At 43.5% G+C, this 23,825-nt stretch overlaps 1 protein-coding gene across 2 annotated transcripts; it reads left to right on the top strand.

The window, feature by feature from the left end:
- Nucleotides 1-390: 390 nt before the first annotated feature.
- LOC115464950 lies at nucleotides 391-23,825 on the top strand. Of its 2 annotated transcripts, XM_030195341.1 has the most exons (5): nucleotides 391-507; nucleotides 2,038-2,164; nucleotides 6,133-6,813; nucleotides 20,748-20,833; nucleotides 22,403-23,825. In XM_030195341.1, the coding sequence occupies exons 1-5, from the start codon at nucleotides 472-474 to the stop codon at nucleotides 22,511-22,513; spliced, it is 1,041 nt and encodes a 346-aa protein (XP_030051201.1). In that variant the 5' UTR covers nucleotides 391-471; the 3' UTR covers nucleotides 22,514-23,825. The 2 variants fall into 2 exon arrangements, with proteins under 2 accessions (XP_030051201.1, XP_030051202.1); XM_030195342.1 differs by lacking the exon at nucleotides 2,038-2,164.

The following is a 23,825-nucleotide window of genomic DNA, read 5'->3' as shown; positions in this document are numbered from 1 at the left end:
AGGGCACAGAGGCTCAGAATAACAGCCTGTCAAAAGCCAAAAATTACAAACAGGTGGTTTTTGCTCATAAAATCCTGCTAAACTCTGCTCAGTTTGGAATGGGGGGGGAGGGGAGTTAAGCACCAGTAGGCCACCCTCCCATGGTCATGTTGGGGGAGTCGTAAATATCAAGTCCCCCTTCCAACCCCTGATTTTACAGTAAATGGCAGCAAGGTTAGAAGGAAGGCTTGTGTGTTGTGTTTTGAGTCTGGCACTGAGCCCTGGGGCTGCTGCTTCTGCCTGGGAGGTGTGACAGGGCATGATCTCTGCCCACTGTGTTGGGGGAGGGGGAGAAGAGGGTGTTAGAGCAGAGAGTCTCTTCTCTATCTCACTCTTAGAACGGAGGACAGAGAGAGCCAGGCTCTGGATTCTCCTGCTGTCCCTTCTCCACCATGAACAGTCAGATCCTGGATCTCAGGGTTCGAATTTCTGATGTCTTCTTCCTGGCTGCTTCCCTCCACCTGTCAGGTAAGGTTCATGGTTGTCTCCTCATCCCTTCCCCATCAGGCTCTCATCAGGGAACCATCACACACAATTTCTCTCCTCACCCTTTCCTCATGTGGCTCCCATTAAGGGTACTCTTTCCTCACTTGGTCCTCATCAGGGAATCATCACACATGGCCTCATCCTTTCCTTTCATTAAATGGCTGTTATCAGGGACCCATCACATACTACCTCTCTCTTCATTCCTTCCCCATCCAGCTGCCATCAGGGACCCATCACATGTTTCTCTCCCATCATTCCTTCCCATTCCGTGGCTATGCCAGGAGAGGGCCTCGGGGGCCTTTGCTCTCCCAGTTGGGGCTCAGGTCTCCTTCAAAAATTGCAGCACCAGAATCATGGCTAGCGGGGATGCTCAAGATTTGCAGCCCATACCTCTGCCTGTACTACCTGAGCAGCAGGAAGCTGGCAGGGTGCCAGCTTTCTCACTGCTTCTGTAGCATGGAGGGGGGGCTCAGGCAGAGAATCTCTGGTTGGTGGGGTTTGAGCATCCCTGCCAGCAAAAGTGATTCAGTGGTGGCGGTGGGGGGAGCATGAGGTGACACATGTGGGTGGAACATGGGGATGACACGTAGGTGGAACATGGGGGTGACGTAGGTGGGTTGAAGCATGGGGCAACATGTGGGTGGAGCATAGGGATGACACATGGATGGAGCTTGGGGTGACATGTGGGTGGAGCATAGGGATGACACATGTGGGTGGAGCTTGGGGTGACACGTGGGTGGAGCATGTGGGTAGAGCACGGGTGTGTCATGAGTGCATTGCCAGGCGACACACACAACCTATAGAATACTATATCAGTTGTGCACATTGGGCTAGATTCTATAAATTGCGCCTAGAAAAACCAAAGCTGAAAAAAAACGTGCTTAGCATTATTCTATAAACCTCGCCTACGGTTAGACACAGTTTATAGAATATACATAGCACCCGTCCCCAGAACTTAATTTAGTCGCAGCCATTTACACCAACTTAAACCTGGTGTAAATGCCTAACTTTGGTGCAACTCGGGCGTATTCTACAACAGGGTGCGTAAAAGTTTAGGAATGCCCACGTGACCTGCCCTCGCCCCTCCAGTGGTCACATCTCCTTATGAGATCTGCACGCTTAGCAAGTTGTGCATGTAAATTCTAATTAGCGCTGATAATTACATGCGAGAGACCAATTTTCAGCGCCGATTGGCTTGTTAATCAATTAAGCTACGTGTGCAATTTGGCCACATGGCCAAAATTGCATGCGGAACTTTAGTTGCCATATATAAATTCCCCTATTGCATGGCGCACTTAGACCAACCTACATTCACCAGCTATTCATCATTACGCGCCTCCTTAAGAAGTTACAGAATTGGCACTAATGCGGCGCCAATTTATAGCATCGCAGCCATTGTGCCTAATGTCCATCGTTGCCCCCCCCCCCCCCCATGCCTGATGCCCTGCTTATACCCACCCCCTCAGTAATTTCTGGAGTATTTTTCTCCATTACTTTTTTGCTTTATTCCAGATCACTTTAGATGCATTTTTTCCGCCTGGTGCGTTTCGCCCCACTGCCTCGCACTGTCCCTGCACATCGAATTGTGTTCTACTAGTGAGGAGTACGGGGCCTATAGCATCCAAGGCTTTTCTTTCAGGTAATAGAACTCAGCACTGAAGGAGGTGTAAGAGAAAGTAACCTCCAGGTTGGGCAGCAGACTTTAGAAACAAGATGGCTTCCTTTGAAGGGGGCTCTTAGCTGTTACTTGGTGCGGCCATTTTGTTCAGTCAAGGGCAGAGCAGTCAGTGATATCATTACCTTTCTCCAGCTTTCTAAATGGCTGCTGCTGGTACTAAGAACATTTATTTTATAACAATAGCAGTAGACAAGTCAATGATGTCACTTCCTGTCCCCCAGAGACCTACAGTGAGTAACTCACCTAAACCCAACGATATACAAGTTTTTAAAAAGTTACAAGTTCGGGTACAAAGCTTAAGTCATGGCTTTGCCTGCCTCTCCCTACTTTTTATGATTCTTATACTCTCTAAGTTTGCTGTTCCTCTCTTGCTCCTGTCATTGAATGGAGTTCTTTTCCTTTCCTTTGAATTTTAATTTATATAAACTGCCTTTTTGTGCTGTCCGAAAAGGTGGTAAATTAAATTCAGTAAACAAAGAATCATATCTTTAAAAGCTCATTCATGTAATAGTGGTTATCAAAAAAGCTTGGATGAGGATGTGATAGGTTGATTAGCTATGTAGTCATCTTTGACCTTAGGGCCTTAGGATAGAAATACAGGCAATGGTCTTGAGTTCCCTTGACTACTGCAATGTGATTTATATTGGGATTCCTAAAATGTTGATAGGTAGAGCCCAAACAGTTCAAAATCTAGCATCTAAAAGCACAATGTCTCATTGGGTTGCTTCCAAATTATATGTCCAGCATTTAAAATGTTTTATCATTTTGGCTACTCTTATTTGGGGGGAAAACTTGACTCAGGATCAGCTTTCACGGGCTCTTAGATCAAAGTCAGGCTGGAAATGTTTCTCTCCCATGAGCCAGGGCGTTTCATTTCCTCAGAACATAACAAAGAAGCTTTTCATGAGTTGCACCAGTATTGTGGAACCGTCTACCGCAGCTAAAGATAACAACTTATTTGGCCTTCTGTCGTCATCTAAAAACCTGGTGTTTTGAATCAGTGGGAGTTAAGTCATGAAGTAGACCGCAGTGTGGAGGTTCTCAGTGACTATTTTTAACTTTTGTTATCTGAATGTTTGTTTTTGTTACTTTGGTTTTCTGTCAGGTGTTTGTGGGTTTTTTTTAATACATGAGATTTTGTATTGTATTAATTTTGTTCTGTGTTTTGTACATTCTGGAGAATAGAAAGGTAGGGTCCAATATTAGGCTCCTAAATTGACCTCTTTGAAAACTTACTAGGGCTGTGCATCTAACTTTGTATGTAAAATTTCACTAAACTCTTAAATTTAGGACTATAAAAGGTGGGTGGCAAAGGGGCGGATTTAGGACATGGACAAAAGGAGCTTAGTATAATTTTTCAGTACTAGACTCATCCATTAGACTCATAAATCTAGGGAAATGAATGCAGGCCTAATTTATAAGAACATAAGAGTAGCCATACTGGGTCAGACCAATGATCCATCTAGTCCAGTATCCTGCTTTCCAAACAGTGGCCCAGTGGCGTAGGGAGGGGGGGTGGCGGTCCGCCCCGGGTGCACGCCGCTGGGGGGGTGTCGGTGCCTCGCTGGTTCCTTGCTCTCTCTGCCCCGGAACAGGTTTCTTCCTGTTCCGGGGCAGAGAGAGCAAGGAACCAGCGAGGCACCGACACCCCCCAGCGGCGTGCACTCGGCGGATTGGCTCTCCCGCCCGCCCCTCACCGCCTTCCAGGTATGTTCTCACAGGGGGGGGTTGCGCTACGGAGGGGGGAGGGTGCGTCGTGCTGCACCCAGGGGGGTGCGCAGCGGTGACCCGCCCCGGGTGTCAGCTGCCCTCGCGACGCCACTGCAGTGGCCAAGCCAGGTCACAAGTACCTGGCAGAAACCCAAATCGAGGCAACATTCCATGTAGAACCCTAAAGAATAGCAAGATTCTGGAATCCTAAAGAGTGACAAGATTCCATGTAGACCCTCAAAGAATAGCAAGATTCTGGAATCCTTAAGAGTGACAAGATTCCATGTGCAACCCCAAAGAATAGCAAGATTCTGGAATCCTTAAGAGTGACAAGATTCCATGTGCAACCCCAAAGAATAGCAAGATTCTGGAATCCTATAGAGTGACAAGATTCCATGTGCAACCCCAAAGAATAGCAGTGCATGTTTTGATGTGCGCCAAGGCCCCCTTTTACCGCAACTGGTAAAAGACAGGTCTTTGTGTTATTCAAGTAAAGCACTTTCCAGGTGGCCATTTCGGAGGGGAGCACTTTCCGCCACCCATTGAGGTGGCGGTAAGGGCTCCTGAACTACCTCGACAGTAACCGGGCAGTGAGCGGCATTGCCCGATTTCCACCAGGTACACACCGGCGCTACAAAAATTGAAATATTTTTGCAGCGTCGGAAATGGCACATGCTGGGGAAGGAAGCTACTGCCGGGCTGATGCAGTAGCCTGGTGGTACTTCCCTTTTAACGAGCAGTGAGCCCACACTGGGCTTACCACTGCTTCGTAAAAGGGCCCCTAAGTTGCATGTGTAAAACCCAGAATATGACCGGATTTGTGTGCGCAGCTTAAATCGGGCTGTATAGAATTCAGGGGTATGTGCTGACCGTGAAATTTCAGCGGGAGATAGTCAGCTATTCCCCACTGAATACTCACGAATAGCTGGTTAAGTGCTATTTAACTGACCAGGAGCCATCTCTGGCTGGTTAAATAGCACTGAATGCTGGCCAGTAACCTCTTAATTCTACATAATGCACCTCAAGTTAGAGCCAATTAAGCACCTAACTTTAGACACTGAATCAGAAATTAATCCCCCAAATGGAGTAAATGACAGACAGTTGCGTAGCCTAGTGGTTAGTGCGGTGGACTTTGATCCTGGGGAACTGAGTTCCCTGTGACTCTGGGCAAGTCAGTTAACCCTCCATTGCCCCTGGTACAAATAAGTACCTGAATATATGTAAACCGCTTTGAATGTAGTTGCCAAAACCTCAGAAAGGCAATATATCAAGTCCCATTTCCCTTTCCCTATTTGAGATTCTACGTGGAATGTTGCTACTATTGGAGATTCTAGATGGAATGTTGCTACTATTTGAGATTCTACATGGAATGTTAATGTTGCTATTCCACTAGCAACATTCCATGTAGAAGCCTGCCCTTGCAGATAAGCAATGCGGCCGCGCAGGCTTCTGTTTCTGTGAGTCTGACGTCCTGCACGTATGTGTAGGATGTCAGACTCACAGAAACAGAAGCCTGCGCGACCGACCGCGTTGCTTATCTGCAAGGGCAGGCTTCTACATGGAATGTTGCAAGTGAAGGAGTAGCCTTGTGGTTAGTGCAGTGGACTTTGATCCTGGGGAACTGAGTTCAATTCCCACTGCAGCGCCGTGTTACTCTGGGCAAGTCACTTAACCCTCCATTGCCCCTGATACAAAAATAAGCACCTGAATATACTATGTAAACCGCTTTGAATGTAGATGCAAAAACCTCAGAAAGGCAGTATATCAAGTCCCATTTCCCTTTCCCTAACTGCACTAAGGCACAATTCTGTAAGTTACCACCCAACCCCTGGATTCTATAAACACTGCCCAAAATTGCATGCGATCCTGAGATTCACACACAAATAAATTAGTTAACAAGCCATTGGCTATCAGTACTTGGCTGTTAACAATTCATTATCGACGTTAATTGGCATAATTCCCAGGTGTAAGCATTACTCTATAAATTGCATCTAACTTTAAGCATAGCGCTGATTTTATTGGCACCATATATAGAATCCAGTCCTATCTGTATTTTAATTAAATTAAAATGACTGTTCCTGGCAGTAAAGGCAGCAACTGACCCCTCATTCTCTTTTTCAAAAAGCATAGTTCCTGATTCTATACTCTTTCAAGAACAAATACCATCATCGGTATTTTAGTAAAGCTGTATTATTACTGATACTCTACCGTGCTCTTAGTTTTAGGAACTGACGCTCCAGTAAAGGCAGCTAAAGGCACAGCTATCCCCTTAGTGTCCGTGAATGCTACAGAGGCTCGCAGCCTTGGCCTTGCTCTACCCGCCATCTTTGCAAAGACGGAAACTGCCAACCCTTTTCTGACCAAAGCTGTGACAGAGACAGGACACCTCTCCCTTTCATCACTTGCCACAGCCATTGTCTCACTCTCCAGGCCAGCTTTGGGAAAGATCTCTTCTTCTGAATTTTTGGAGAAGAATTCCACTGTTCGGAAAGTCATCAACACTTTTCTGACCACACCTGCAGCCATCTCCCCACCAGCAAAGTTGGACATGAAATTTGCTTCCTTATTGGCCGCTGAAAGACCCACCCCCTCACCAGCCTCAAATGCCATGCATTTGAACCTTTCAACTTCCGAGGGTACCACTGCCCAACTCACATCACAGATGGAGGTAGAGGACCTGGGTGAAAATGTGAAGGCAGATGTCGTATCAGTGATGAGGGCATCGAAAAGTGCTAAAGAAAAGATGGTCTTTCAAGAGACCACAGGAAGTAGAAACATCAGGTCGTCAACTGAGATACCATCAGCTCCAGGTATCTCCAAGGTCTTCTTGGCACCCACCATTAGAACCAAAAGGACAACCAAACCACCCTATGCACCTGCTGTCAAAAGCCCAGCAGTGAGTAAGTATCTTATCCACTAATTCTATTAACAAAAAGGGTTTTGTGCATTTTTGAAAATATGCTCTGTTTCTTGATATGCCATCAAGCAAACAAGTGTCTGAGCAATTTACAATATACTCAATCAATACAATAAAACAATAATTATCATAATCAAAATAACATAAAAACATAACAGTAATAACATAAAAGCATATTAAAAAAACATCATGTACATTTTTTAAAAACAGCATAGGCCCAAACTAATTAAGTGTAAGAACAATGCAAACTCTTTGCTGTGGCTGATACAGTGCTCTCAGAACAAGACTAACCAAGTGGAAGTGGATCCATTATTTTCTGAGCAGATTGAACCTGACCTGGGTTTACTCCATCTTGCATGTATGGATTTGTGGCTGTTATTTAATAAAAGCTGCATCTGCCTGTATACAATGGGACAAAGCCAATATTGGATTGGTCAGTCCTGAAATGAAGGAGCCAGTTGGTGACTGTCTTTCTTTGCGTTAAGGGTGGTGGATATTATCTTCTTGCTTAAGAAATCAGATAAAATTATGAATTATTTTATTAAGCTTCATTGGCTTAATGTTGAGGCGGGGATTATGTTCAAATTAGGATGTCTTTTGTGGAAGATAACCCAGGGAATAGTACTACAATATATGATTTTCTCTGGTGCATTATTATCTAACAGGACGATGCCATAATACATGCAAGCAGCTCTCATTTACTTTTCCAAGTCCCTGGGGCATCACCTCCAAGAAACTTTTATCAGGTTTTCTTGCATATCAGGCAGCTAAATTCTGGGAATTCTTACCACCAAGTTTGAGATTTTTACCCAGTTATGGCCTGCTTAAAAAGAATCTTAAAACTTTACTGTTCAATAGATGTATGATTAACAAATAATTATATATAGTTGGAAATTTTAAGAATGAGTTTGATCTTCTTTCCTTGCCAAATTATGACCATCTGGGTGAATTGTGCCCTATTGTCTTGCTGTAACCTGCTGTGAACTATTTGATATGGTATTAGCGGGCTATAAGTGGTTTAACTGTAACTGTAGACTGTGGAAGCGGAAGTGACGGAGGCAAAAACTGAATTCAAGACACCAGGGGATAAGTTCAGAGGATCCTCAGCAGTGAGGGAGTGAAGGGTAAAGCCTGGGATGGACAAGGAGGATCCTTAGCTATGAGGGAGTGAAGGGTAAAGCCTTGGATAAGTACAGAGGATCCTCAGCGATGTAGGAATGAAAGGGGAAGCCTGGGATGGGCACAGAGGCTCTTCAGTGGAGGAGGAATGAATGATGAATAACCTTAAGTCAGGAACAGTCAGTCATATTACTGAAGGAAGGGTGGAAGGGGCAGGGATGGAGAGGTCTGAAGCTCTGTTCTCAGCCTCCTGATCAGGATTGTTAGGTTGCAGCTTGAATCCCGACAGCTCTTGGGGCATAGGCACCAACATTTCCAAACACAATACAAATCACCCCTCCCTGGACACAAATGAAGGCGTTTGCTCAATATTGAGGGGTTCCTATGTCTGAGGTGGGGGGAGTCTGCTTCTGGCATCATTACTTAGAATTTTTGATTTAATTACTCATCACTCCAAACCTGAGGTCAAGGAAAGTTACAGTCAGGCACAGAAGATGTTCCCTGAGAGCTTATGTGTATGTAAATGTACAGGATACCAGCATTGCTACAGAAAAGTGTCTCCTTACGTGGGTAAGTGACAGCCAAATCACTCCAGGTGCCTGAATGTGGCAAGAGTGCACATAAATTACAGTGTTCTGTAAGCTCCGCCCATGCCCCTCCCATGTTCCACCTCCCTGCATTTACACGTTATGGAGGGCATTCTATAAATAGCGCTGAGATTTCGGCAAAGAGAACACCTCTGGATTCTATATATGGTGCTGAGATTTTGGCACCAAAATTTGCACACAGATCAAAGATCTGCACGCAAATGAATTAGCTTACGAGCCAATTAATTGCAATTACTTAAAGTGGAATTCTTTACCTTTGGCCATGTGCCATCTTGTTTCTATATCCCAATTCAAGAAGCAAGTAAAACCCTGGTTGTCAGGGCCGTGCCGATGCGGTAAGCGAGGTAAGCACTGCAGGAGGGCGCCCACCTCTGGAGGGCGCCGCCGCAGTGCTTACCCTCGCCCCGCGCCGCCGAGGCCTTTAAATCTTTTACTTGCAGTCGCAGCAGCATCTGAAAACGGAGCGCTGCCAACGTCTCCCTTCCCTTGCACTCGTTGGTTCCCTCAGTGTCCCGCCTTCTTCTGACGTCAGAAGAAGGCGGACACTGAGGGAACCAAGAGCGCGAAGGGAAGGGAGACGTCGGCAGCGCTCCACTTTCACAGACGCTGCTGCGACTGCAAGTAAAAGATTTAAAGGCCCCCAGGGCACGCAGCGATCATCTTCACTGGGGGGGGAGAGGGGCGCGCGCGCGCCAACTGTTCTTCTGCGGGGGGGCGCCAACTGTTCTTCTGCGGGGGGGGCGCCAACAGTTCGTCTGCGGGGGGGCGGCATAGACCCTTGGCACGGGCCTGCTGGTTGTTTTGTAAAGCATTTGGCTGATGGGTGGGTTTTGAGGTTTTCTAGGTCTTTGCTGCTTGTATGGGTTTTTTTTGTACTGTTTGTGCATTTTATGAGTGTTTTAATGTATCTCGCCTAGATGGTTGGGTAGGCAGGTTATTAAACTCTCCACCCTGCAGACTTCACTTATCTAGGAACCAAATGGTGGAGCTCCTTATCACCCAAAATAAGAAATATACAGGAATATAATAGATTCTGCAAAATCCTCAAATTCTTCCTATTCAAACAAACCCTCACAAAGAGCAACCATATCTCAAACAATTAATTATTACCTGAATTGGTTATTACTCTATTTACCATTAACTTTCTCTTTGCTTCAGGTACAATTTCTCATTCATGATAGATTTTCTAAATGTTAAACTTCCATAGTTATCCCAGTATGTTTATGATACTGTATTGTAAAATTGGATTCTTACAACAAATTACTTTCTTGTGCATTATTCTTGGTTATGTATCCTACACTGTTTATTGTAAGCCACATTGAACTCAAACTTGTTTGGGATAATGTGGGATATAAATGACACAAATAAATAAATAAATGTATTAAATAAATAAATAAATGTTAACAAGCTATTATTGAAGTTAATTGGCAATAATTGAAATTTGCACACGCATCTCCCCACCTCCTATTCTATAAACCCACAAGTCTGAATCCCCAGCACACGACTGAAAAGGGGATGTGGCCAGGGGAGCGGCAGGGGAGTTCCAGAAAGTTGCATGCATAGCCCCATTTCCTGGACTTGGGTGCTGGCGTTTACACCAGGTTTCCGCTGGCGAAAATACTGACGCCCAACTTTTGGCTTGGAAATGGAATCTAAGCGCTATTCGATAAATGTATTCATCCTGAAACACCGTTTATTGTGCCGAAACCTCAGCGCTATTTATAGAATGCCCTCCATAGCGTGTAGATGCAAGGAGGCGGAACATGGGAGGGGCATGGGCGGAGCTTACAGAACACTGTAATTTATGTGCACTCTTGCCACATTCAGGCACGTGGAGTCACGTCCGATCTATGGCTGGTGTAACCGCGAGCACCTAAATATAAGGCGTGCCAATGGCGAATTACGCTATTATTTGAAATATGGCTGCCCAGATGCCAGTGTATAATATAAGCTTCACCCGCAGCACCTATGAGACAGTGAGGGGCATAATCGAATGGGGCGCCCAAGTTTTCCTGAGGGCAACCTCGCAGAAAGTCCCCGCGAAGGGGCGGAGAAACCTGTATTATCGAAACAAGTTGGGTGGCCATCTTTCGTTTCGCTAATACGGTCGGGGACGCCCAAATCTCAACATTTAGGTCGACCTTAGAGATGGTCATCCCCGGTTTTTGGCGATAATGGAAACCGAGGATGCCAATCTCAGAAACGACCAAATCCAAGCCCTTTGGTCATGGGAGGAGCCAGCATTCTTAGTGCACTGGTCCCCCTGACATGCCAGGACACCAACCGGGCACCTAGGGGGCACTGCAGTGGACTTCAGAAAAAGTTCCCAGGTGCATAGCTCCCTTACCTTGTGTGCTGAGACCCCCAAAACCCACTCCCCACAACTGTACACCACTACCATAGCCCTTAGGGATGAAGGGGGACACCTAGATGTGGGTACAGTGGGTTTGTGGTGGGTTTCGGAGGGCTCATATTTACCACCACAAGTTTAACAGGTAGGGGGGGATGGGCCTGGGTCCGCCTGCCTGAAGTGCACTGCACCCACTAAAATTGCTCCATGGACCTGGAGCTGGGTATGATATTTAAGGTTGGAAAAAATATTTTTTAAAAATGTTTTCAGGGTGAGAGGGGGTTAGTGACCACTGGGGGAGTAGGGGGAGGTCATCCCCGATTCCATCCGGTGGTCATCTGGTCATTTAGGGCACATTTGTGTGGCTTGGTTGTAAAAAAAAAAGGACCAAGTAAAGTCGGCCATGTGTTCGTCAGAGACGCCCTTCTTTTTTCCATTATCGGCCGAGGATGCCCATATGTTAAGCATGCCACAGTCCCCGTGAACTTTGGTCATCCCCGCAACAGAAAGCAGTTGAGGATGCCCAAAATCGGCTTTCAGTTATGTTGATTTGGGCGACCCTGGGAGAAGAACGCCCATCTCCCAATTTGTGTAGAAAGATGGGCGCCCTTCTCTTTTGAAAATAAGCCTGAATATCTACTTGCCCCTGGATTCTATATATGGTGCTCAAATTTATGTGCCCAAGATGCTTGTGTAAATTAATTAACAAGCCCTGAGCTAATCGATAATTCAGTGCTATCAACCAATTATCGAAGTTAATTGACACCACTGAGGATTTGCATGCGCATCTGGTTCACGCTATTCTATAATACACAGCACCTCAATCTACTAGCATATAACTCAAAAGGGGGGGTGTCGGGGCATTCTGAAAAGTTGCGTGCATTGTTATAGAATATGGCCTCAGTGCACCTGTCTTGGAGGCCAACATTTACACCAGGTTTCAGCAGGCGTAAGTCTGTCGCCTAGAATTAGATGAGGGAATTGCCACTTATAGAATTGCATTACCCCATAATTCTGTAAAAGTTGTCAAAAATTGTGTGCGCAAATTTGGGCATGCGCAATTTAATTGAATAATATGCTAATTAGTGTCACTAATTGACTTCTTAACAAGCAACTATTGGCACTAATTAAAGTTAATTGAACTTTATGCGCATATATTTAGGCGCGGAATCTGCACCTAAAATGTAGGCGTGATCTGAAAAAGGGGATGGGAGGGTCATGGAAGGAACAGGGGTGTTCCTAAAATTATTGTGCGTTGTTATAGAATGACAGAGGCACATTTGCACCACATTTCAATTGGTGCAAATAGCTGGGCCTAAAGTTAGGCACAACTCCCTGGCTAAACTCTATTCTATAAACTGAGCCTAACTTTAAGTGCGGCCTAAAGAATGGCACTTTTATCAGTGCTGATTTTTTTCTCACCATATATAGAATCTAGCCTTAGTGCTGATTTCTTTCAGTTGCTGAATTTTGAGTACCATTTACTGAATCCAACTGTTATAGAATTGTCCTGTAAGTTAATATATAAGGATTAAGTGACTCCCCAAAGTCACACAGAGCAGCAGCAGTGGTGGGATTTGAACCCTGGCTACCCTGGTTCTCAGTGTGTTGCTACCACTAGTCTTCACCTCTGGAGTGAAGGAATTGCCCAGTGTACCACAATCCCATTCCGATATATATCCCTAGGAGTTTGAAGCTAGACCAGACTGGTATTTTGCCACCCATTATCACTGGTACCCTGGGCCAGAGCATCACATGGTCCATAGGTATGCCTATCTCTGTCTCATCTGATGTGTTATGTTAAGTGTTGGAAGGAGGGCTGGAGACAGGAAAGTACTGCATAAATTAACAGTGTTATAAACGATAATGACGATATGACTCCTGAACATGATACATCTTGAGAGCAGAATCATGAAGTGATTGCGAAAGGCACAGACAAAGAGAGGTCAATAGGGACCCAGCCTCCACCCCTCCTGAAATAACAGCATACATGCGCTCTAAAGAGTTATTGGTGGAGGAAAGGAGAAATATTTTTACACATTTACAAAAACATTGCATGAGGCTGGAAGATCTGGTTCCCATCTTGGGAAACACAGATTAGTCATTGGGCATCAGGTTTCTATTTCAATGGTACAGACATGACCAGCAGACACCAGTCTCTGAAAAGGGATTTTCAAAGTCTATAAATGGGGTTTCTCTTTTCTGATCGTGACTGGGAATAGCCAACTGCGGTATGATGATAGTGAGACAATGACCTTAAGAACCAGATTTACGTCTTTGACACCTCTTGGCATTGGAGCCCCTCTTCAAGGAAGCAAAGATCAGGGGTGTTCCTACTCTTTCCTGCACCCCCACTGAGGACACGCTACAGTGAAAGGGGGTACCTTCTCCTCTAAAGGGTGGCTCTCCCTCTAGAACAGGGGTCCTCGAGGCCCACAACCCAGCCTGACTTTCAGGATTTCCACAATGAATATGTATAAGATCTGCAATGGAATGCAGTGAATGCAAATAGCTCTCGTTCATATTCATTGTGGAAATCCTGAAAACCAAGCTGGGTTGTGGACCTCGAGGACTGGATTGCAGGACCCCTACTCTAGAATCTTTCAAGCCTGACTCAGTCTGAGCAGCAGTGTCCCGTCAGATTTCTCCCCTTAAAAGGAAAACACCAATTATACAGTGCTTCAGATACCATTGGCCTATGCTTGTGTCTTTAAGGGGCCGGGTCTAAAGAGGGAACTGCAGCCATTAGACTTTGAATGCCATTGGCCCAACCTTTTGCCTTTAAGGGGACAAGTCTGAAGAAATGGGAAAGCGCGGGGTACAAATGTAACAAAACAAAAAAAATGTTGCCGCCATCAGACTTGTCCTCTAGAAGGGAAAGTGGCAATTGTATCTTGCTTCAGATGCCCCTGGCACATTCCTGTGCATTTAAGGGGGCAGGTTTGAAGGGACGCTGCTTCTCAGGTTGAGTGGTACTTAGGAAAAAGTGTCTCCCGAATGGAGTAGGAGACATTTCTTTCCGTCAATGCCCTTTTCAGCTCCATGCTGCCTACTTTTTCTAAAGGGAACTATGATTCTGACAATTGCCAGGAATGGCTGACCATGATGCAGGGTCAGAATAAGGCCAACTGATGCCCTAAGCACTGTCCAACAATAGTGCCCCTTGGCCCTTCCATTGCTTAACTGACAAGACATTAAGGCTCGATAAGTGCTGAGAAATATCATTATTGTACGAAACAAAACATCATATATATTTATAATGATTATAAAAACACTTAAATTCATGTTGGATAATGCGTGTAGCAGGTGGCAGTGAAAGAGTTAAGGGCATGATAGCTAGGTGAAAAAACTCTGTGGTACCCCCTTCCTTTGGTGCCTAAGCACATGCTGATTTTGCTTAATTGTTAATCCAGGGCTAAATTGAGGGGCATAATCGAACGGGGCGCCCAAGTTTTCATGAGGGCGTCCTTGCAGGACGGCCCCGTAAAGGGGCAGGGCAACATGTATTATCGAAACAAGATGGATGTCCATCTTTTGTTTCAATAATACAGTCAGGGACATCCAAATCATAAAATTTAGGTCGACCTTAGAGATGGTTGTCCTTAGGTCTTTTTTGAGATGGTCATCCTAGATTTTCGGCGATAATGGAAACCAAAGACGTCCATCTCAAAAACGACCAAATCCAAGCCATTTGGTCATGGGAGGAGCCAACATTCATAGTGCACTGGTCCCCCTCACATGCCAGGACACCAACCGGCCACCCTAGGGAGCACTGCAGTGGACTTCAAAAATTGCTCCCAGGTGCATAGCTCCCTTACCTTGTGTGCTGAGCCCCCCTAACCCCCCCCCCAAAACCCACTCCCCACAACTGTACACCACTACCATAGCCCTTAGGGATGAAGGGAGGCACCTAGATGTGGGTACAGTGGGTTTGTGGTGGGTTTTGGAGGGCTCACATTTGTTGGAATGTATTGTATTTTACATGCATTGCCTGTCACCAATTTTTCTCTGTGATTACTCTGTGACCTCTGATGTGAATTACTTAGAGAGGTCACAGCTATGCAACTTCCTGTGGGGGTTAGGCACAGCACATGGAGCTCATGATCTCTCCTACCTGAGAGGATCTATGGTGGTGTGAGCATCCATTACCATCTAAGCACATGGAAAGAGCTGATAATCCAAATGTATAGTATTATGTATATATAAGCCTGTCTGAATATAATCTAACTACAAACTGTGAGTAAACAGATGTTTTGTTACTTCAACTTTAAAGTGACTCAGCAGTGAATTATTCAGGGGTGTATGAGAGAGATGAAGAAAGAAATTAACATTTCTAAAGCTGAAGCTGTGTGTATAAAATCTGCTAATTATTTACTACAAATAATCCAACAAAAGGGTTATGGGCCCAGGGCCCAGGAATTGAAAAAGAAGAGAAATATTACCAGGCAGTAAAAAAGCCTCATTTTTCTCTTAAGTTTTAAAAGAAAGATTCAGTCTGTCTCTCTCTCCCCCCACACACCAAACAGAAGGCTAAGAAAATGGCTGAGGGAGGAAATTCACCATTTTTCTACTCTCTCAAGGTGCCTAAATTAACTGAATTTAATTATCAGCAGTGGGAACTAAGATTCATATGTCTCCTTCAAGCAAAGAAATTAAATATATGCTTAGACCAAAACAGAACAGCTGAAAATATGGCTGAATGGGACAATGCAAACTATTATGTGAAGTGCATGTTTTTGGAAGCTCTCTCAGAGAAACAAGCCATATTAGTGGAGGCAAAAGATACAGTGAAGGACATTTTACATAAACTGAGAACTATGTATGCAACTACATATGCAAAACAGCAACCAATTTGGTTAGCAGAGTTGAATGAAACCAAATTAAGGGATAAAAGTAAATGTAATGATCACATTATGCATCTTATGTCTTCATTTCAAAAGTTAGAACTTTCTGGAATTCCCATGTGTGATGCATTGAAAAGAGCATTTCTTTTTACCTCACTATCAAAGAAGTTTGATGTTTTTAGGTCTGTAAATGAAGCCATTGAAGGGCAATCTTTTGAACAGGCAGCATCAAAACTGAGGCAGGAATGCATAATTAATGATTCTGAGGAGAAGTGTTCTCAAAGTCAGTCAGAGAGAAATGAAACAAATTTCTTGGCAAAGAACAGAGGAAGGCGGAGCTATGGGAAAACTCCACCCAAGGGCAAGCTGATTTGCTACTCATGTGGAAAGGAGGGACATGTATCTAAATGGTGTAAGGAAACACAAAACACTCCCTCTAGCTCACCTAAGTCAATGGAACAAAAGAATTCTCCAACCAGGAAATGTATGAAGGACAATAATAAACATAAGAGCTTTCTAATGGCAGAAAAATCTTTGACTATGGTAAATAATAATTCAAATGAAAGTACTTGGATTTTGGATTCGGGGAGCACATGCCATTTAACCAATTCTAAGGATTTCTTTCAGGAAATGAGTCCAGAAGAAGGTATTCTTAAAACTGCAAACGCAGGGACTACTCAGATCCAAGCAAAAGGCATTGGATTCTTAAAATGCAAAGTGTCTAATGAAGTTAAAGAAATTCCTGTAAGTGATGTCTTGTATATTCCCCAAGCAGTTTGCAATATGCTTAGTGTATCTACATTAGATAAGAAGGGATTTGTGATTCATTTTGAAAACAGTAAGTGCACAATCTCTAAAAATGATGAAGTGTATGCTGAAGCTTTTATGCATAATGATATTTATAAACTGAGCATTTCAGGTGAAGCCTCACATATGGCGCAAGTAAGGAAGAATGATGGTAAATGTAGTCTGGAAATCTGGCATCGCCGCCTGGGACATCGTGAATTTAAGGTGATCCAGGATCTTCACAGTGGGCAACTAGCCACTGGCATTGAAATAAGTGCAGATACTGGTAAAATGGAGAAATGCATAGACTGTGTTACTCAAAAAGGTGTGAGACCCTCATTTCCTGCATACACAGGAAATAGGAGTAATAAAGTACTGGACTTAATACACAGTGACTTATGTGGACCGTTTAATATCCCATCATTGGGAAATAACAGATTTGTGCTAATATTCTTGGATGATTTCTCTAGATACTGTGTGGCCTATTTGCTGAAAGAAAAAAGTCAAGTCACAGACATGCTGAAGAAATACGTAGCCATGGTGAGCAATAAATTTGAAAGAAAACCAAAGGTTCTTCAGACCGACAATGGTGGTGAGTTCACTTCACAAAGCATTCGCACATTTCTACAACAAGAAGGCATTCAGCATATCACAACAGTAGCTTATACACCAGAGCAAAATTCTGTTGCAGAGAGAAAATTTAGGTCACTTGTGGAAATGACCAGATGTATGCTGTCAGATAGCAATCTCCCTAAAAGACTATGGGGGGAAGCCATTCTCACAGCAGTGTACCTACAAAACAGAATGCCAACTAAAGGCGCTGAGCGCACACCACATGAGACATGGCATGGTAGGAAGCCAAACCTGTCACACATAAGAACATTTGGAAGTACAGCATATGCTCATGTACCAAAGCAAAGAAGGCATAAGCTGGATTCCACAACAGAAAGGGGCATTTTAGTTGGCTATGCTCCAGGACACAAAGGATATAGAATTTTGAATCTGAAAACTGGCATTGTTGGCATAAGACATGTTACATATTTTGATGAAAACAAAAGGGTTGATAAAGGCTGGATTATCCCAGATGAGCCTTATCATCCAGAATATGAAACTAGAACCATAATAGACATGCCAGTGTATATAAATGCCATACCAAGGCAGATGTCTGAAAGCAACTCACCTGTATCTAACGAGGAACAGGCAGAGGAAGCAGACACAGAAAGGATCATTGCAGAAGACAGTACAGTTGGAGAAGGGGAATCAATTGGAGAAGAACTCTCAGATTTAGAGGATGCGGAAAGGTCAGACCAACCTGTTGTCAGACGCTCATCCAGGGAAAACAAAGGTGTTCCACCCCCAAGACTGTCTTACCTAACAAAGTCAGCAGAAGCTCAAGAGCCCTTAACATGGGATGAGATTGAGAAAATGCCAGCAGAAGAAGCTGCTGAATGGCGTAAAGCTGCACAAGAAGAAATTGATGCATTGGATAAAAATAATACTTGGATTCTTACAAAATTACCTCCTGGCAAGAAAGCTATAGGATGCAAATGGGTATTCAAGTTAAAAAGGAATGCACAAGGAAAAGTGGAAAGGTATAAAGCCAGATTAGTCGCAAAGGGATATCTTCAAAAATATGGAGAAGATTTTGATGAAGTGTTTGCACCTGTAGTGAAACACACGACAATTAGAACACTTCTGAGCATTGCAGTCTCAAAAGGCATGCAAGTCAACCACATTGATGTGAAAACAGCATTTCTTCATGGAGATATAACTGAAGACTTGTACATGGAACAGCCAACAGGTTTCATAAATACAAAACAAAGACAGCTAGTGTGTAAATTAAACAAAGGTCTTTATGGATTAAAGCAAAGTGCAAAATGTTGGAATGACAAATTGCATGAAATATTGACAAATTTAGGATTTAAGCAAGGTGAAGCAGATAAATGCTTGTACACTAGGTGCAGAAATGGACAATATGCATACATTTTAGCTTTTGTTGATGATCTGCTCATTGCAAGCGAAAGTGAGCAAGAGTACAAGGACATTGTAAAATATTTAAACCAGAATGTTGAGATAAAAGAACTTGGTAATGTGTCATACTATCTTGGTATAGAAATTGAGAAACAAAATGATGGTTCTTATCTTCTAAGCCAGAAGCAGAAAATAAATGAGCTTATTGAAAGTTTAGGTATGCAAGATGCCCAAATTGTAAGCACTCCCATGATCACTGATTTTCTGAAGAATGAAACAGTAAGAGAACCTTTACCAGATAACATCCAATATAGATCAGCCATAGGTAAGCTTTTATATCTGACTACCACATACAGGGCTGATATAGCAAATGCAGTAGGAATTTTGAGCAGAAGGGTCAGCTCACCTACCAAATCAGATTGGACTGCAGTTAAAAGGATGGTAAGGTATTTAAAGGGTACCATTGATTGTAAATTAAAGATTTCAGCCAATAGTAATCCAAAACTAATATGTTACTGTGATTCAGATTGGGCAGGGGATCATTCTGATTATAAATCCACAAGTGGATATGTGTTTATGTATGGAAATGTACAAATTTCTTGGGCCAGTCATAAACAAAGTATTGTGAGTCTGTCTTCTACAGAAGCTGAATATGTGGCTGTATCAGAAGCATGCAGAGAACTGATGTGGATTGAAAAACTTTTGCTGGATTTTGGAATAGATGAACAGAGACCAATCCAGATAATGGAAGATAATCAGAGCTGCATCCGACTGTCACAGAATGACAAGGTTCAGTCACGCACCAAGCACATCGCAACGAAATACCACAACGTGCGAGAGTTGGCAAAAGAAGGGGTCATCAGTCTAGACTATTGTCACACCAGTGAGATGACAGCTGACATCATGACCAAACCGTTACCCAGAGAACATTTTGTGAATCTGCGAATAAAGCTTGGACTTTGTATGAATTAATAATTGCATGACAGTTATGCATGAGAAGGGGTTTGTTGGAATGTATTGTATTTTACATGCATTGCCTGTCACCAATTTTTCTCTGTGATTACTCTGTGACCTCTGATGTGAATTACTTAGAGAGGTCACAGCTATGCAACTTCCTGTGGGGGTTAGGCACAGCACATGGAGCTCATGATCTCTCCTACCTGAGAGGATCTATGGTGGTGTGAGCATCCATTACCATCTAAGCACATGGAAAGAGCTGATAATCCAAATGTATAGTATTATGTATATATAAGCCTGTCTGAATATAATCTAACTACAAACTGTGAGTAAACAGATGTTTTGTTACTTCAACTTTAAAGTGACTCAGCAGTGAATTATTCAGGGGTGTATGAGAGAGATGAAGAAAGAAATTAACATTTCTAAAGCTGAAGCTGTGTGTATAAAATCTGCTAATTATTTACTACAAATAATCCAACAACATTTACCACCACAAATGTAACAGGTAGTGGGGGGGATGGGTCTGGGTCCGCCTGCCTGAAGTGCACTGCATCCACTAAAACTGCTCCAGGGACCTGTATACTGCTGCGATGGACCTGAGTATGGCATTTGAGGCTGGCATAGAGGCTGGAAAAAAATATTTTAAAACTTTTTTTATGGGGGGAGGGGGTTAGTGACCACTGGGGGAGTAAGGGGAGGTGATCCCCGATTCCCTCCGGTGGTCATCTGGTCAGTTCGGGCACCTTTTTGAGGCTTGGATGTGAAAAAAAATGGACCTAGTAAAGTCATCCAAGTGCTCGTCAGGGACGCCCTTCTTTTTTCCATTATCAACCAAGGATGCCCATCTCCTAATCACGCCCCAATCCCGCCTTCGCTACCTACTACTACTACTTAACATTTCTAAAGCGCTACTAGGGTTACGCAGCGCTGAACAATTTAACATGGAAGGACAAGCAATTGAGGGCACCCAAAATTGGCTTTCGATTATGCCGATTTGGATGACCTTGCGAGAAGGACGCCCATCTCCCGATTTGTGTCGAAAGATGGGCGTCCTTTTCTTTCGAAAATAAGCCTGATTACACCATATTGGATGGTATTGCTCCCCTCCCTTTGGTGTCCTAAACACATACTTATTTTGCTTAATGGTTAATGCAGGGCTACTATGATGTGACAAGACTGTCACTAACTATTCTAGTGCCACTGTATTCTCATGCGGTCTCTCTCTCTCTCTCTCTCTCTTTCTCCCTCTCTGTCTCTCTCTCGCTCTCTCTCTCCTCCTCAGCTATGGCAGTGCTACGGACAAAGATCAGAACCTTTACTTCAGTCGACATGGACAACCCCAATGACATCGAGAAGTTCCTGAAAAAGGTGACAACCGCGTGATTGCATATTGTAGTCCATTTCCTGAGTCATACTCCAGAGCTGAGAACCGCTAAATGGTCTCACCCTGGTCACCCCTGGTATATACCATTACATGTTTCCACTAGACATATCCATTACCAAACCAGAAGGGAAAAACAGCTGTGGAAATGATCAGTCATGCAGATAACTTAACCACCTTTGATTGTGTAGTATCAGTAGAGGAAGTTCTTTTCGGGTGGGTGGAGCACAGAGCGGTGATGCCCGATCTGCTAATGGGGAAGTTTATTTGCTCTTGATATAGATGTTGAAACATCTTCAAGACAGGCATGGTTTTTGAGATTGCCTCAGTTTTGTTTTCCCAGACTGACGACATTACTCAGATCTAAGACAGGTAGAAATCCATGGGTGTGTTCTTCATAGACTTTGCGCTTTATGAATGAATTTCTTCATAAACGATAATGATTAATCTTATCATGACTGTCTTCTTTTTCACAGATGTTGTTCCTCAGCTTTCCTTAGTATCTCAATACTCATGCATGATATTTAATGTGGGTCTCTTTATTCGGTACTGCATATCTACCAACAACACCAGTACCTCCATTGCCAACCATACCACCACTAACAGAACCACTGTCAACACTAGTCTCAATGGTTCCATGCCCCACTTGATTATCACTGCTAGTAAGAGCTCAGGTCAACCCACTATTAACTTAATCACCAATTCCACAGTAGTGTTATCACTATTGAGTAACTGAAAAATGTACTGATAGTAGAAAATATTCACAACATGATTAACTGAGCCTCTATTCTAGTGTCCTCAGTGGTTGGATGAGTACATTTGGGCCTCTATTTTAGTGTTCCCAATAGTTCAATAAGTACCTTGGGTTTCTATTCTAGTCTTCCTAATGATTTAATAACTTCAAAAGAACTCTTACACTAGGGTTCTCAATGATTTGATGAGTACATTGTGCCTCTACTCTAGTCTTCCCAATGGTTTAATAACCACCACTGAACTCCTACTCTAGTTTTGCCAATAGTTCAATGAATACCACTAACCCTCTGCCCTACTGTTCTCAATGGTTTGATGAGTACTGTGGATCTCTACTCTACTGTCTCCAGTGGTTTAAATAATGAGTATTATTGAGTTTTTAGCATTCCTAAGTGTTTAATAATCTCCACTGATTCTCTATTCTAATGTTCTCAATGGTTTGATGAGAGTTTTCTCCACTGAACTTCTAGCATACCAAAGATTTTAATTATCTCCATTTAGCCTCTTCTATTGTGTGCCCAGTAGCATTCTCAAGGATTTAGTAAGCTCCTCTTCCTGTGTTCTGCGTATCTTAATGAGCTCTATTTGACTTCTTATGAAGTGTACCTAAGGGTTTAATGAGGAACACTGGGCACCTACTGGAGCATTCTTCATGATGTAATAAATACCATTGGGTTTTTACTGAACTATCCCAAGAGCTTTGTCGACATCATTGGACCGCTATCAGTTTTTCCTCACTACCAACATAAAACCAAATATGTTGATACTGGTTTCTTTTCTTCTTTCCCCCACCTCACATTTCACAGGTCTGTCAGATGCTGAAGTCCATACTGCCCGTTGGAGACTGTGAACCTACATGGCGGCCAACAGAAGTAGTCCAGATTTTGGTCAATCCTGAGAACGCTGATGCTGACTAAAAACCCAAAGATTATAAGGTGGGGACTGCTTGAGATTTTGATGAGTAGTCTTCTTCAGGAGAGGATCTCAGTCCTTTGAGCATACCCTTTTTCAGACTCCTCACACTTGGGTCAACGATATGTTTGTGGTGATCCAAAAGAAGACAAGATTTGCTTTTCCACCTCTTTTCTTTCAAAAAGAGCACACCCAAAACAGACGCCCTCTATTCGTAATATCATGAGACAGTCTCTCCTCTGTTATTTCTCATAAATGAGACGGCTTCTCTATGCTGGTATTGCCTTCCCACTTGTTTATTATTGAAACAGTCCTTCTTTGTTAAGATATTGAAAGGAGTGCATTATTAATTTCAACCACTTCACTATGAAGTGGGCATAGTGGTCGCAAATACTGATGTAGGGCATTTTTTGTAATATCATTTGATGAAGCTCTAAAAACAAAATTGCCAGTTACTGATTTTCAGCTGTAGTATTTGCCTGGATATTCAGTGCAGATATCCTGAGAATGGCCAGTGTTGAATATCCAAGGACATTGCTTTGAACACATTTATTTTTTCTTAAACATGAGAGTGGTTTAGTATGATTTTATATTGTTTTTAGGTGATTGTTTTATGGTAAATTTGTTTACTTTTAAAGTAATATTTTAAACCATCTCGAAAGTATAATAAATCTTTTATAAACAAACAGACAAATAAATATGTTTAATCACTACAGAAAGCATTGAACAGAAACACCAACAGAGTAAACCTGGCCTGGAACATGGTCTTTGTTGAATCTTAGCTGTCAGAGAAATATTTCCCAAGAGTTATGGCATGCATGGGGAGGGGGGGAGTTCATACTGCAGTCTCCCAGTATGGACCAACCTACTGATGCCATAGGCAACGTTCTTGATGAATCTCTTCCCACCCCACCCAGCAAGTCTGGCATCCCTTCCTTCCTCTGCTGCCCCCCTCCCCCACATGGATCCAGCATCTCTCTAGCCATCCCTCCTCGCAGTCTTCCATCTCTTTAGCCCCTCCCCTCTCCAAGAGTTCTCCAGGTGCCAGGTAAGTTGTCAGAAGAGGCAGCCTCAAGCCAGTCCTCCATGGCAGAGGCGTAGCTAGATGGGGCACCAGGGGAGTGGCCGCTCCCCCAAATGGACTTCCGATGGCGACGGCGCCTAGTTTTCATGCAATCTGTCACCTTTAAAATATGCATCAGCACTGTTGGCAGTCAGGTCTCTGCTCCCCCTGTACCCTCAACCTGGCTACGCTTCTGCTGCAAGGGCTGTTCTTCTGCCATGTCCTCCTGCCTCTCTGATGCATAGTAACATAGA

This window comes from Microcaecilia unicolor, chromosome 3, assembly GCF_901765095.1.
Source record: "Microcaecilia unicolor chromosome 3, aMicUni1.1, whole genome shotgun sequence".
NCBI classification, from domain to species: Eukaryota; Metazoa; Chordata; class Amphibia; order Gymnophiona; family Siphonopidae; genus Microcaecilia; species Microcaecilia unicolor.
This window is presented reverse-complemented; position numbering and strand designations above follow the sequence as displayed.

Coding starts and splice junctions, on each gene's coding strand:
- LOC115464950 (XM_030195341.1), top strand. CDS start 472: ATGTCTTCTTCCTGGCTGCTTCCCTCCACCTGTCAG. Junction 508..2,037: donor TGCTTCCCTCCACCTGTCAG/GTAAGGTTCATG, acceptor GCTTTATTCCAG/ATCACTTTAGATGCATTTTT. Junction 20,834..22,402: donor TCGAGAAGTTCCTGAAAAAG/GTGACAACCGCG, acceptor CACATTTCACAG/GTCTGTCAGATGCTGAAGTC.